Below are 16635 nucleotides of genomic sequence, written 5' to 3'. Positions count from 1 at the left end.
CTACTGAGTTATTGAGATTCAGCTGCACACCTGCATTAATGCAAATGACAAGGGTCTTCCTTAAGGGCACACACACACACACACACACACACACACACACACACACACACACACACACACACACATACACACACATACACAAACACAGAACCAAGAGAGAGGCTTGTGGAAAACAGGAAACATAGGCACCGTTACCTACTGTATATCATCTGAATATCTCATTTCGCTGTTCCCCATTAAAACCTATTTGGATAATGGTTCTGCCAACGATAATTTACTGCCCTCATAAACCTACATTCACGGATGGAACATTTGAGTAATAACCATTACTGTGCTTGTTAATTTCACTCAAGGCTCATTGGGGCCTCCTCTGTACCCAAAAGATACCAGTTGAATGTATTTTAATTAAAGAAAGCATCTCCGGAGGAGCCACAGGTTCATTGCTGTCATTGCTTATGAATACTTGGGAATGGCCTTTTCAGAAGAACATTGCTGTGTGTTCAAGTGGCCTTCAGATTCAAATGAGAGAAAGTGGAGCGAATTTAAAATCTCCTTTTGTTGATCCTCCATTGTGAGTCGACAAGAGTGACGATAATGCAAGGCTGATAAATTGCAGTTCATTGAAAGTCCCCCTCAAAAGAAAACCATGAACTTGAAATGTGTCTCTTCTTTGTTCTGTATGAGGGGTGAACATGTTGCTTTACCACATTGTGGCAGTGGGGTGTGGTTAGACTCAGCTGTAGAGTGGGTGGAGCGGGGGTGTGGTTCAGGGAACAGAGCCGGTATGATGTCTAATCAGCCTCAGCTGGGGTTAATCTGTCTCTCTCTTCCCAATAATGTGTCTTTCTGTTAAATGTGTGGCTCGGAGACGGAGAGCTAAACTGAACTCTTGACGTTGTGGTTTAGAACTTATACCTTCCTTTTTTGTGTGCAAAAGGAATGTATTAAAAAAAATGACAATTACCAGAGACATCCATTCTAGATGTAGAATTTACAACTTAATTCTGCATATTGACTTTCAAATTAGTGTGCTAATTTCTTAGCTCTTTTCAGAACTTCTTAGCTTTCTCCGCTAAAGAAAATCAAAAAATAAATAAAACAATCCCTCTCCCCAACGTCTATTGAGTGTATTGATTTTTCAACAAAGACCAATGAACACCGTGGACACCTACAAATGCCTGCTAATGCATAGAAGATCAAGTCAATCCTGCAGCCGATGAAGAGCCACTTGACGATGAGTAACAGCAAGAAAATATTGAATCAGGAGTTGAATACATTCACACTTTTTGTTTGTGGACTCACAAGTAGGCCGCGATAGAAACCAATTACTGAAGAAAAGGGAAAGTCAATCCCCTAATCTCCCCTCTCTGCTTCCATCAGGAGCAGCTTGCCTTGCTTTGCATCCTCTGCTAATGCATCCTCCATAATAATTTCCCGGTTGGGGCTCCTCGTTTAAACCGATGGCAATACAGACAGAAACGTGTCGTTTCTAATAATGTGATTTCAAAATATTTGCTCGTACTACACCCTTGTGAGCATATCCGTCAAGTGGGCTCTCCGGGTTTGGTAACGCACGAGAGGCGGAAATGAAAAGCACTGGAGAGGAAAGAATATTTACAAGACAATACATCGAACATGTTTGGATTCAATTAAGTCTGATTTGAGAGGGGAACAGTGAACCCGGCCTGCGCTGGTAAATAGTGCTACTTTTCAAACCAGTTACAAATAAAGCCTCGAGCCTTTCATTCCGTTCCATCTCGACCAATATGGACATCTACAAACTTACATTTAGGATACTGAAGAGGCTGTCTGTTGACTCCAAACACATTCTCCTCAAAGCCCTGGTCTCATGAGTTCATGGTGGAGTTAAACAGACCCAGAGCAGCAGTGGAATTTCATGAAATGTTAAAATATCCTGAATTATTAATGACCAGCGGGAGAATTAAGACCGCGATGGAGGTCGACGCTAAAACTCCCTCAGACATCCATCAGGTGTGTGTGCGTGTGTGTGTGTGTGTGTGTGTGTGTGAGAGAGAGTGTGTGTGTGCAAAGGGTTTGTGCCTGCGTGTTTGTGAGAATAAGCAGCAATAATAATGGCATGAAATCAATAACTTAGAAATGCTCTGCCGGAACATAAATGCAGCACACTTTTGTTGATGGCTAACAAAGTGTACCATTCAATTACCTGGCAACCGGTGGCTAGAAACAAGCATGAGTCAAACAGAGCAGCGGGTTAAAGAGGGGGTTTCTGTCGAGCACAAACAATTGTGATTAAATTCTCAACACTTTGACGGACGCTGTGACTTTAAATCAAGTCAGAACGTTCTCGCTTTACAGCTGTCATACGAGGCAGTATTCATTTTTAAAGAATATACCCACTCATCTTGTCTACCAAGACATCTTATGTAATGCAATAAGTATAATGTGCTAAATTAATGTCAGAAGTGCTTGACATTGAGTAATTTCTCTCATCTCCCCTTTTCAAATCAAAACTGGATGTGCATACTGAAAGTACTCTTTCTTTAAAGAGATACTGCAACCTGAATCTTTAAAGCTGCACGACTTCATGTTTTCATATTAACAATGGACCAAAAGACTACATATAATATGAAAGGGGTTGCCCTCAGTGAAGAGCTCAGAGATAATGATCACCCACATCTAAAGTTCCCCTTAGCTCTGTGAAGCATTTCAGGAGTTAGCTAGAAACAGGCAAGTAATATATATAAATATATATGTTGCAGTTTCAAATTAGAAACACTCCCCCCCCCCTTTAAAAGATAGCTGTAAATAGTTACTTTCTCAATCTTTCTGCTCCACACTGTTGAGATCGTTATATGTATAGCTCCTGCTAACTCACTCAGTAGACCTTTTCCCAGAGTCCTGGAAATGAACATGTTTGACTGTCATCTATCTTACTGTAACTGAGCCATCGTCAATGTAAATGTTAAAACGTACACCTGTGCTTTATTTAGTGGCATATGACAAGTCAAAAAGTCTGCTGTGAAACGGTTTGCAGTCAATACTCTGGGCTAATGGACAAGCAACCAACTTGTGTTACAGCAACCTTTTCAAGTCTAAAAAGAGACGTACTCTTGTTTCATACTCTAAATAGACCTCGTCACATCAATTAAGAGCCATCTGAAACTAGATCACCGTAGTCTAGTGAATGCTGTAATCACCAATAATCCTCTCTAAATTTATATTTTATTGTCTTTTCCTCTCAACCGGTTTGCTGTAGAATGAAAAAAAGAAGAAATCCATGTAAAGTAGCTGTAGTTGCTTCATACTGCCACCATCGCTCAGAGTCCATTCGTGACCTTTGTTTTTGTCAGGTTACATCTGAGTCTGCTCAGCGTTGCCTGGAACACGCCCTCCAAAGAAATCAATAAATTCAATATGATGCACGATGAAGCTCCTCATGAAGAATGGCTGACAGAATTGGCCTGCGATATTGCTTCTCCATCATAATTGCTGCCCAAACACCTCCATTTTTCGCTTCACTTTCTCTTTGAGCTCTCCTCCCCCTCCTCTCGTTCCCTCCCCCCCCCCCCCCCCCCCCCCCCCCTGCTCGTCCTCCTCTCACTCCTTTGCACCTCTCATGCTGAAAAGGTGTTAATTGGAGCTCATTGACTTGTGGCTCATCAAAAGATGAAGTAGTTGCAGAGAGTTTCTACATCCTTCTTCCTACACAAGCATTTAAGACATTTACGTAGCAAAAAGACAACAAGTCAATAATGTAATCTAATGGAAATAACCAGCTTCACAACATGGAACGAAAATGTGTTAAGAAGTGTTAAATGTGTGCGCGTGACATAAAGGGGAGAGACAGAGGTTTACACACATTATAATCACAGCTGGGTCTGAGGTGAGAGGAAAAGGGAAGTGAGAAGCGTTGTTTCCATGGCAACCGATGTGTCAGCTAAGGGGCGCGATGCCCAGGTGAGAAAACATTCATAACATTCACTCCCAAGTGTTCAGGTCAAGACCACCTAAGCCATGACCAAGACCAGGGTGCATCGAGACCAAGACTTTGAGAGGTTGAGTCAAGACCAAGACCAGACCAATGTGAGTCCCCCACTGCTGGAGACATGATTAAATGTGCTGGCACTGGAAAAACACACGCACACACACACACACACACACACACACACGCACACACACACACCCTTAATAGGTTTAGTTCACAGCCCTCATCGGTCTCCCCCACACAACACACCTCCCAAACACCTCCCCCTCAGTCCCCCCTGTTGAGCTGCACAAAGGCTTCTTACATTCTTTGACTTCTCCAGTGCATTCAACACCATCCAACCACTGCTGCTGATTGAGAAGTTGCGGGTGGTGGGGGTCAACGCGTCCACCGTCTCCTGGATCACTGACTACCTCACAGGCAGCCCACAGGATGTCCGACTGGGCCGTGTGCTGTCTGGGACGGTGGTCGGTGATGTTGGAGCCCCACAGGGAACTGTTCTGTCTCCCTTCCTGTTCACCACTGACTTCCAGTACAATTCAGGGTCATGCCATCTGCAGAAGTTCTCTGATGACTCTGCAGTGGTTGGGTGTATAAAGGATGGACAGGAAGTGGAGTACAGGGCAGGAACGAATGACTTTGTGGAGCGGGCCGGTAGAAATCACCTGCTTCTTAACGTGGCCAGAGAGATGGAGGTCGACTTCAGGAGGAAGACAACAGCTCCATGACCGCTGAGAGTTCTGGAGGAGGATGTGGACATGGAGAAGGAGGATGTGGACAAGGTGGAGGAGGATGTGGACATGGAGGATGTGGACATGGAGAAGGAGGATGTGGACATGGTGGAGGAGGATGTGGACATGGAGAAGGAGGATGTGGACAAGGTGGAGGAGGATGTGGACATGGAGAAGGAGGATGTGGACATGGTGGAGGAGGAAGTGGACATAGAGAAGGAGGATGTGGACATGGTGGAGGAGGATGTGGACATGGTGGAGGAGAAGGTGGACATGGTGGAGGAGGATGTGGACATGGAGAAGGAGGATGTGGACATGGTGGAGGAGGATGTGGACATGGAGAAGGAGGATGTGGACATGGTGGAGGAGAAGGTGGACATGGTGGAGGAGGAAGTGGACATGGAGAAGGAGGATGTGGACATGGTGGAGGAGGATGTGGACATGGAGAAGGAGGATGTGGACAAGGTGGAGGAGGATGTGGACATGGTGGAGGAGAAGGTGGACATGGTGGAGGAGGATGTGGACATGGAGAAGGAGGATGTGGACATGGTGGAGGAGGATGTGGACATGGTGGAGGAGGAAGTGGACATGGAGAAGGAGGATGTGGACATGGTGGAGGAGAAGGTGGACATGGTGGAGGAGGAAGTGGACATGGAGAAGGAGGATGTGGACATGGTGGAGGAGGATGTGGACATGGAGAAGGAGGATGTGGACATGGAGAAGGAGGATGTGGACAAGGTGGAGGAGGATGTGGACATGGAGGATGTGGACATGGAGAAGGAGGATGTGGACATGGTGGAGGAGGATGTGGACATGGAGAAGGAGGATGTGGACATGGTGGAGGAGGATGTGGACATGGAGAAGGAGGATGTGGACATGGTGGAGGAGGAAGTGGACATAGAGAAGGAGGATGTGGACATGGTGGAGGAGGATGTGGACATGGTGGAGGAGAAGGTGGACATGGTGGAGGAGGATGTGGACATGGAGAAGGAGGATGTGGACATGGTGGAGGAGGATGTGGACATGGTGGAGGAGGAAGTGGACATGGAGAAGGAGGATGTGGACATGGTGGAGGAGGAAGTGGACATGGAGAAGGAGGATATGGACATGGTGGAGGAGGATGTGGACATGGAGAAGGAGGATGTGGACATGGTGGAGGAGGAAGTGGACATGGAGAAGGAGGATGTGGACATGGTGGAGGAGGAAGTGGACATGGAGAAGGAGGATGTGGACATGGTGGAGGAGAAGGTGGACATGGTGGAGGAGTACAAGTTCCTGTTACTCCATCGACAACAGACTGAACTGGAAGGCCAACATCAACGCTGTGTACAAGAAGGGGAGGAGTCAACTCTTTTTCTTGAGGAAACTTCGGTCCTTCGATGTGGGCAGCAAGATGTTGGAGATGTACCAGTCTGTTGGACCAGTGCTCTGAGATGTTGGAGATGTTCTACCAGTCTGTTGGACCAGTGCTCTGGACTTCTCCGTAGTCTGCTGGGGGAGCAGCATTGGAGCCGGAGACACCAACAGACTCACTAAACTGGTGAGGAAGGCCGGCTCCATCATTGGCTGCAAACAGGACTATCTGGAACAGGTGGTGGAGAGGAGGACACGGAAGAAATGATTGTCCATATTGGATAACCTGGACCACCCTCTCCAACACCTACTGCAGGGACAGCGGAGCACGTTCTCCAACAGACTGGACAGATACAGGAGAACATTCCTGGTACAGGAGAACATTCCTGATACAGGAGAACATTTCTGGTATAGGAGAACATTCCTGATACAGGAGAACATTCCTGGTATAGGAGAACATTACAGGAGAACATTCCTGATACAGGAGAACATTTCTGGTATAGGAGAACATTCCTGATACAGGAGAACATTCCTGGTATAGGAGAACATTACAGGAGAACATTCCTGATACAGGAGAACATTTCTGGTATAGGAGAACATTCCTGATACAGGAGAACATTCCTGGTATAGGAGAACATTACAGGAGAACATTCCTGCCAACTGCTATAAGACTGTACAATAAATCACCTCTGGCCAGAGCCTCCTCAAATGAAAATCAATAAACCTTGCACTGCTTCACTTTATACTTTAGATACACTGTATACTTTCATTTTATTTTTACATTTGTATTTCCTTTATTATTTAAATTATCAAATGTAATATGTACTGCCCTGCTATATTATTTTATTGTATTGTATATATGTAAACATGTTTGCTGCTGCTTTACAAAAGTTCCCCGTGGGGATGAATAAAGTAATATATTATCTTATCTTATCTTATCTTAATGACTACTAAAGGGCAAAGAAGAAAAAGGGATGTAACAGCCAACCAGTCTTAAAACTCCCATTGTATGTTTATCCCAGTACTGTTGACACAAACAGCATTACAAAGCATATATAAAAATTGCTCACCTCTCTGTATTTACCTGTTCATCGTGTTGAGAGAGAGGATCACTTGGATTTAAACCTTAAGCTGAAGAAGTGTTTCCTAAAAGGCCTCCTAATTTAAGATACTCTTAAAGTAGATTAACGAGTGCCTCCTCCTCACTCACAGGAGTCTGAGAGCGTCTTAAGAAGCTCTAGTACCTGCAGGAGGAGTCTAAACTTCATAATAACCACTGATGTGACACTTTATGATTATATATTCAAAATGTTCATCAGCAATGTATGCTGAACTTCTATATTCCCTACATATCATAGTTGATGCTGCCCTGTAAGACAGCATCAAACCCCAGTGGCTTCATCCTTAACCCTGCTATCTATGAGAACTTCCTGCTCTCGTGGATCGAAAAGGTGTGTATTTGCAGTCACCTGCCCATGACCGAGCCAATCAGGAGAGTCCTTTGAACCTTCCCTCTCCATCTTTCTGTCTACCAATCCTCTCTGTCGGTCTGTCTGGTTGCTAAGGCGACAGCAGGTCTCCAGGTCACACGTCAGCCCTAAAAGAGAGCATGCAAATTGCAGACATGCCAGCGGCGCAGGCATGAACTGATGTGGGTGGGTGGTTATTAATAAAAGATTCTTCCCTTTGGGTTTAGTCGTGAGGGACTTTCAGACCAAACAATCATTTAAGAACTACACTGAATTTGGAAGAAGGAGGGGAGACATGAGCAACGCTGGTCTTCTGTTCTGCTGAAAGGTCAGAGTACGTTTTAAAGATCAAATCCTGTTGGGTCATGTATTTTCTACCCTTTCTGCCTGATTCCCCAACAAGTTCCATCTGTTAATTTTAAAGTTGACAAAAAATGAAAATGTCTGACATACCCCCTTAAACCTAAAGTTGCTAAAGGCGCAGCATTAATAGTGCATCAAACAACTACGTGTAAAGCTAGAGTCGAGCAAAGTCCACCTGAGCAGAGGATGAAGCCGCTCTCATTCTCTGTGAGTCTCTCTGTCGAACGTCGCTCTGAACCGCGCAGCTAACGCCGCTAACGCCGCTAACGCCGCTAACGCTGACAACGCCGTCCCAACCCACGGCTTCAGCACTGTTGTGGTTTGTGTGGTTGTTTGCACTGCGTGTGCTAATGGCACCGGTATCTGCTAGCCGCCAGCTCAGTCGTCGCCATATTGAGAGCTGTGCCGAGGCAAAGGTGCTATATAAATACAATTATTATTATTATAATATTTATGCTTTGAATTCTGTTAATCGACAAATACACTAAATACATTGAAAGGTCTTTACAAGTTGATTCTATAAAATATGTTGGTATTATTATTGTTCTGAGCTCACTTCCAACCTCCACACAGCATTAAAGGTAATTGTTGCTACCAATTCTGGATTGAGCTGACATAGTGTTTCATTATATTACTAAGTCAAACATTTTACCTCTAACTTATATTTACAGTAGTTTATAAAGATTAATCTTTAAATGACAATGAGTTTTTAAATCTGATCTGCCTGAAGGAACAAATCATCTTTTGGTTTGTTCTAAACTAGCATTTGTATTATTTTAAATCCATTTGCTCTTCCATGTAATGTTCAACAAATGAGTCATTGTTTCTCGTTACTTTGTTTGTTTGTTGTGCTTTCTCTGCTTGTTTTTAATAGTCAAAGGTGAACTGGAATGATTTGTCACGAGGCAATGCATCTCAAGAGGTATCATCAGAGAACAGAGAGCTGCCAAAAAAAATTGAAATATGTTGAGTTTAAGACATGCTCATGGATCCGCAACCACAAATCCTTCTCATCTTTTTGAGGTAATGGAGCAGCAAAGACCTGTGGCAATTAGGCTGCAGAGTGCTGAAAGATATGTTCAGAACTCGGGTGCCGTGGGCGCAGGAAATCCAGGATTCAATGAATTAAAGTTAATGGCAAAGATAATGACAGATAGCGTTCACGATGGTGGAGCTGGTAAGGGAGCGCTGCTGCCAAGGCCTCTCTCTCTCAGCCAGGCGCAGCGTAGAGCCCGGGGCTGTCTCAAGAGCTCCCGAACCAAAGAACTCTGACTCCAGAACAAAGGTTACGACTATTAGTATGGTCATGCATATGAGTTCACAACTAAAGATTAGTTCCATTGGCCAGTTCAAAGAATGCCGCCGTTCTGTTCGCTAAGCTAATCGATAAGATGGTGGGTTCAAAGCTCAGGGACCGGAAGTTCCCCTTCAGAATAAAACCTATTATCCTGCCTTCAGAATAAAAGCAACATCTCAGGTTTCAATCGGCATCCATTTTACCTATTGTCTAAACAATAAAACATCATTCATTCTCATGCATTATACAGCTAATCATTACATTTGTCATCAACAAACAGAATAATAAAACAGTGATCCTCTCTTATGCTTTATAATACATTCCTCCAGAATATTCCTCATAATATCCCAAATTAATTATCATTACTCTCTTTATGTATTAATTTAAAACATAGACTCTCTTATTTACATATGCAAGTGTATATAAAATCCACTACAACTCAACAGTGCACAGGCTATTTCATTTAAGAAGGAACAGCCAGCCAGTGAAGGTTTAGTGCAACGTGCAGTGTGTTTGGAAAGTGAATGCCATGCTAATTGCAGAGAAGTCAAACACTTGAAACCAACTCAAGCGAGACGACAACCTTCCTGAAAGTCTGAACATAAGGTCCATTGCTATATTACACGTTGAATCAAAGTGTTAAACACCGGCGGCAACATAACTAGCAGCAGGTCGCAGGCAGTAACTGATCATGACTCGCGGCGATGAGTTGCAGTGAAGAGGAGGAGGAGGAGGAGGAGGAGGAGGAGGAGGAGGAGGAGGAGGAGGAGGAGGAGGAGACGTCGAAATGAAAAAAGGAAACTGACGGACACACACTGAGTCCCACGAGAGGGACATGTGATTATGTGATCCACATGGACCCAGGGGATCTATGGATGCCACTCCTTCCAGAGACACGGTGTTCTCTGTTGTCAAGGTTGATTAGTTGCAGGATGAATCCAATTTCCTCTCCTCTCCTCATCCTCCCCCTATGTTTGTACTCTTTTCAGCACTTTGCCCACTTGTCCTCTCCTGCCTGTTAATGGACTCTCCTATCTTCACTCTCTTTCCCTCCATTACTCTCTCCTGGCTCTTTTGGATAACGCGTGAAACTAAAATGACTACAGTTTTGATTCCAGCAATAGGGAAAGTAACTGTTTTGGGGATTAGATTCAAATTCTCATCACGGCAGCAATTATGACACCATATGGTCTTTGTGTGTGAACGTGCATAATGTCTCTCTTCTGTAGATTTAATCGTATTTCACTCTTTGCTTTTTGGGGTGAAGGTTAGCAAGAACAGACCGGACTGGACCACAAAAAAATTAAAGATTTCCCGATTGTCATGAGCTGGGTTATGAAACAGCAATATTAGCTACTGAAGCTCAGTTACCAGCTCGCTCAATACTGTCTGCTCACGCTGGCAAAGCCAAGCAAAGGTCAGATCACACAATAATTGACCGTGAAGTAAGTCTTTTTCACGTTTACCTCCTCCAGGCTCGTAAATGACTACGGCGTCAACGAAAGAAAACCACGGGGGAGCGGATGGATAAAAGACCTCGAGAAAGTCAAACCATGTCAACGGAGAATCCTGCGAAAAGAGGCCACGAACACTTGATGATGGTCTCTTGGCAGGTGACCATCATCGCCCCGGTAGTCGAGGGAATGGCAACAGAGCAAGTGAACGGCTGCGTCAGTGGGAGGGACTTCCTCACACAGCGGGGGGGGGGGGGGGGGGGGGGGGGCTACATGCACTCTCTCCTCAGCCTCACCGAGGAGCACGTCAGAGTGAGTGAAGAGGAAGCTGCTGCCTTCGGGGGCTCAGGGTCGTGACTCAACTGTGAGGTGTTGATGACGTGAGCCCAAGAATTCGCAAGTCCCTTCCAAACACGTTTAGTCTTCTATTGACGTGGTCTCTAGGAAAGTCTGTATAAAGGGGATGAGTGACCTCTGACCTGTAGCAGTTACCTCGACACGAAAGAAATGCCTTGACTGCTTTGCTAAACAACCTCAAATATTACCGATAGACCAAAATGACTAATACAAAATAATAATAAACACTGACTGCATGGATACCTATGCAGGTACTGTTACCATTAAAATATCTCCTGAAAAAACTATTTGAAAAAGGATCTCAAACAAAATGCCTGTGTTGCTCTCTTGCCCCAATCATCCCTTCTTTTACCCCACGTTACCTCCTCCGCTGTCCTCCTCCTCATCGATGCTGTTCTTGATGCTGTCGTACTCCTCGTCGATGTTCTGGTTGCCTCGGATCTGACTGAGCACGCGGCGGGCCTTCTGGGTCAGCCCACGCTGGATCAACCAGCGAGGGCTCTCCGGCAGGAACAGGAATCCCACGAACTGGACCACGGCGGGGAGCACCGATAGACCCAACATGTACCTGCAGAGGGAGGGGAGGCTTGGAGTGAGGAAACCAATCACGATGGCAGAGACTACAGGTGCTTGTGGAAAAGCTGGGCATGTCATGCGATTTCCAATTCCTTTGACATTACTCACAGAAATAGGTTGAACTACAAGTACCGCCTCGCGAGAAGATGATGTTATTGCTTCATAATCTTTGTCCGGGTGGAATTTTGTGCCAAATTTAAAGAAATTTGCTCGAGGTTGTTCCTGAGATGTCACATTCAGACATACAGACAACCCCGAAAACATTGTGACTCCATCCGCGGCTGTTGCCGGTGCGGTGGAATAAAAAGGTACATTCAATTTATGTTGAGATATTTTATTATGCCAGCAAAAAGCATCAGGTAGTATAGTTCATTAAAATTGAACACTGGTTAAAATGTCAAGGCTTTTATTCCCTTATACTGATGGAGTTGACAAAACACTACATTAGTGCTGCACATATATACGCATACACTGCATTTTTAACCCGAAGGGGTTGTTCTAAAAATCTAAAATATTATGTACAGCACAAAAAAAGACTGCGATAATGATGATGGAAGTGGAGAAGAGTGAGGAAAAAAAAACACCCTTAAATTTTTCCTGACGTAAACACAACACGCTTTACTTCCTTTGCGCAGGCAAAGACGTCAATCAGACAACATTCACACTCAAAACTCAATAAGCGTCTCCTGAAAAGCCATTATCATGTATGAATCACAGCAATCTAGGTGCTTTCTAAACGATCTCCGCGATCTCCATCAGGGACGTAGCTGAAGCGAATCCTTGCCAAAAGGACGATTCTTATCTAAAGTGTCTCGCAGCTCAACATTCAAACACCCTGGAGGCTGTAAACCTGCATTCAGTGGGACAGCAGGAAAAGATGCACACAGAAGCAGAAAAGACAGAGGCGTACTGTATCTTTCAGGCGTACGGCGCAGCTGCTGTCGGCAAATGTTAGGGGCTGACCCGCACATGTGTTGACATTTGGAATGAGGGTTTGTGCCGGCCCGACTTTTTCTGGCATTTAATATGAAAAGAGGCGAGTATCATATCTGGCTATATGAGCGTCGATCATAAAGGCAAGTGGATTTATGCACACTCAAGGGATACCATCCATCTAACCCTTTAATCAAATTGTTACGTAACACATCCTCTCACTGTGTGTGTGTGTGTGTGTGTGTGTGTGTGTGTGTGTCTGACCTCCAGCCATCGCGCTGCAGGTAGCTGAAGGCGCCGTCGACGAGGCTGGCAGTGAACTGTCCACCGGTGATGAAGAGGGTGTTGACCGTCACCAGCTGACCCCTGAGGTGGGGCGGTGATGCCTCAGCGATGTACACTGGCACTGTCATGGAGGCAATACCTACACAAAGAGAGGGAGAGAGACAACGTTAGGCAGGCGAGGGGACTCAGATTGTGCCTTTGACACTAGATCTCAAAGTAAATGCTAGCTTTTATGAAAAGGGCTTACAGTATTTGAATGACATAAATGAAAAGTGTACGACATGTGAACTCATTGGGGCAGGTTCATTAGCTGAACCGTGACAAATAAGCGACACTAACATTAACCAATCAACTGAACTTAACAATAATTAAAATAAAATATAGGATAAAAAGCAAAATTAACTAATTAATTAATTAACAAACATACTAATACAGTCCAATGATGGGCTCAGTGGGGGCTGATGCTAACATCAGCACGCTCACATGCTCTCAATGACAAAGCTAACATGTTTACCATGTAAACAATCCTCTCAGTTGCGTGTGCTAACATGATGACATTAGCTAATTAGCACTAAGCACATAACACAGCACAGGATAGTGGGAATTTCATTAATTTTGTTGGAATTTGATCATAAACCGCACAGAGAAAACCTGATGATGGTGCAAGATAGAAAAGCCAATCACCGAAGTTATTTAATTTGACAATAACTACATTTTAAATTGTCACTTTAAAAATCTCACAAAACGAAAGTGTTTTACAACGTGTTTTATATTACAATTATTATTACCAATTAAAACTATTTCAACAATCTCTTTTGTCTGTGATGAATTACTCATTTAAAATGACCGTGACCTTTGACCCCGACATCAACAACAGCAGCTTGTGGACATGAGGTGAACCCATCTCAGTAATGGGCTCTGCACTACTCTGGAAAACCTCCATTTGCACACGCACACACGCAAACACACACACACACACACACAAACACACACACACACACACACTCACATGCACGCTCCTATACTCACATAGACACAGCACAAACCAGCGTGTGTTTTCCTCGGATGTATCTGACAAGGTGCAACGGGCCGCAGCTTTCCGCAGCTGGCTCCCGATAAGCTCTATTAATAGTCTGCCACTGCTTTCTGTACACCCCGCTCCCCACCTCTGCCTCCCCTCCCCTCCTTACTGCCACCACCCTGCCCTCGACTGCCGCCATGGCTACCTGTTGCTATGGCAACACACTTGCTGGGAAACCAGTCTCTGAGCGGGCACCAAGCTGGGGCAGCTCTGGGAAGGGAAATCTATAATCGAGTGCGAGGAATAATATATATTTTTCTTCTTCTTTTATTTTTTTCTCCACAGAAGAGAGCGATTTGAGAACGGAAATCACCATCATCAACTTAAAAAAAGACCCGTTTCTTCCACCCTGTGTCAACACGTTGACAGTAATGGTTCAAAGCCAAGTGGTCAGGTCTTTGGCTGGTCTACTGTTCAGTAATCAGGAGAGACACTCGTAGACTGCCAAGGCCATGCAGCTCTCCAACCTGCTGTTATAACCATCAGTCGTCTCTTACATCTACCAATTGATTTCTTAACCCTGCAAACATACCCTCAGGATTTGGAGTCTCAATCTAAGTTATGGCTTATAAAAAAAAAGAAAGGATTATCATCAGTGGGTGGAAATCTGAGATCCAGATCACCACCGAAATCAAATCAGCTGCTTTTTGGCTTGAAGCCTGTCTGCTCGGGCTAATTTGATGGAAATCCCTTCATGAGCTTATGAGAGATGCTGCTAAAAGACAGACACCAGAAGAAGAAAACAACTAAACTCCATGTTAAAGGTTACAATAGAGCCAGCTAGTTCGAGACAACTAATTTCCGTTGCAAATGCAGTGTTTGTTTCATGTACACGAGTGGCCTTGTGGCAACATCCACCTGTTAACTGAAATGCCACACTGTACCGGCTCCTGGAAGACTATAGCATACTCCTTTAGCTGACAAGGGCCACAAAGATGCGGCCGAAGGTTCTGGAATTTCTTCGTCAAACATCACATGCAATGGTGAATGCAGCTCGCTGGAAACGAGATGTGACATATTAAAATGAATCAAGTTTGAGTATAATGACTAAACGGAGCAGAAAGACAGATTTCATGCCAATCTATAAACACAGAAAACACCCAAAACAGCATGAAATCTGTTTCTCGCTCCTTTCTGTCTGACAGTAGGCTTGTATACTCAGATGACATTATGCAGACACACACACACAGACACACACACACATGCACCCATCTTAACAAACAGGTCACAAAGTCCTCATCTGCTGTAATGCCTCTATCTGTATTCACCTCCAGCCAGACCTCTTCATCCTCCCTCTTGCTCGTTTCCCTCTGTGTTCCCAGTGTTGTACATCTCAGCCATATGCAACACCAGCTTGTGTCAGCCCAAGCCAAGGCTGCTGCCACACACAGCCCCGTGTGCCTATGAGTGAGAGCGCACGGCAGATGTTGATGCCTTTCCTGAGGAATGGATCATCTCCATTTCAAATCCTGCTGCAGGTGGTTCGCGCCCATAAAAGCTAATACCATTCCTAAACAAGGTCAAACACTGGACAGTTTATTGACCGTGTGAAATTAGTTGTTGTTTTCAGCTGAGGTTTTGTCTTGCACTGGCATTGAGAATGCTGTGTGTTCATGTTAAAGCTGCTCATACTATATTTTTACTTGTGTGATGTTTTGTTTTGATGTTGCATAAAGCAAAATTCCAGTATTCTTTTGCGTTTGACTAATTTATCATATTTGTACAAGCCCTGTAAAGAGACACGTCAAGTATTACATGCATTGTAAAGTAACGCAGGATGGCCATCCTGTAAACAATTTGATTTGGCTGGCAAAATATATCCTCCAATGGATTTTTAACCCCCAGACATGTAAATAGAGGTACACGACCAAGTGCTGCAACCACGTCACTATGGCGAGTATATAATACGCTTCAGGCAGCTTGTGCTGGTTGTTCCAATACACACAGTTTAGCTAGTGACGAGTCACGTTTCCCAAATCTCTACAGCGGAGGTGGCGAGTACAAAGTTGGCAAATAACAAATTCAGTCTTCACTGTTGGTGGGACTCACAGAGGCGTGTTTATATTAAACACATTATTGTAAAGTATATTTGGAAAGCTTGTCAAGTCGCCATATCCCTCTGAAGTTGTCCACTGAAGCTGAGTCTCCACTGAAAACCAACAAAATGACTTAAACTAAAGGTCAAGTTTCTTCACACAAATGTGAATCTCTTACAAACACATTCGCAGTGTGTTCCCCCTTCTCGATAATGAGCTCTCTTTCAGCACCAGCGGACAGCTCCCAGCACTCCACATAAACACACACACACACACGCACACAAACGCACACAAACGCACACAAACGCACGCACCCTCATAAAGTCATCGTCTGGCCACGTTCTGCCTCAGAGCAGCACAGCCCAGTTAAACAAAGAATCTGTCTGGTCTTGTGAAGGCAGCCTCTGGGCACGTCGTACACATCTCGATCAGAGAACGAGGAGGAGATACTCCACCGGACCTTCTGTCACTGCGATGTGGTAAAGAGACATGTTCTGCTGCTAAGCAGCTGGTTGTGATGGAGGAAGCTAACTAGAGGCTAATGGAGCATCCTTGAGATAAAGCGAAACCTCCCCCAGATAACACTGTTGTTGATTTTCTAATGGTTAAGTGGTGTGAGTGGTGATTAAATTCACTGGTAAAAGCAGGAGAGGTTGTGTCCTTTGTTAATTCAATTCAATAAGTGTGCCTAATTTGACATTGGACTTGAACTGGAGTTTTTTATTATGTAACT

The 16635-nt window shown here is 44.5% G+C and overlaps 1 protein-coding gene across 1 annotated transcript in view; it reads right to left on the bottom strand.

Moving 5' to 3' along the window:
* LOC117725953 (proton myo-inositol cotransporter-like) overlaps nt 1-16635 on the bottom strand; it is a 49197-nt gene that overhangs the window by 28080 nt on the left and 4482 nt on the right. Inside the window, exons 2-3 of the mRNA XM_034525863.1 lie at nt 12765-12924; nt 11354-11559 (exon numbers count right to left, since the gene is read on the bottom strand). Coding sequence (XP_034381754.1) covers nt 11354-11559; nt 12765-12924 — 366 coding nt within the window. The remainder of the gene's footprint in view (nt 1-11353; nt 11560-12764; nt 12925-16635) is intronic.

This window comes from Cyclopterus lumpus, chromosome 23 (assembly GCF_009769545.1).
Source record: "Cyclopterus lumpus isolate fCycLum1 chromosome 23, fCycLum1.pri, whole genome shotgun sequence".
NCBI lineage: Eukaryota > Metazoa > Chordata > Actinopteri > Perciformes > Cyclopteridae > Cyclopterus > Cyclopterus lumpus.
Note: the sequence above shows the minus strand (reverse complement) of the source record. Positions and strands in the feature narration are given on the sequence as shown.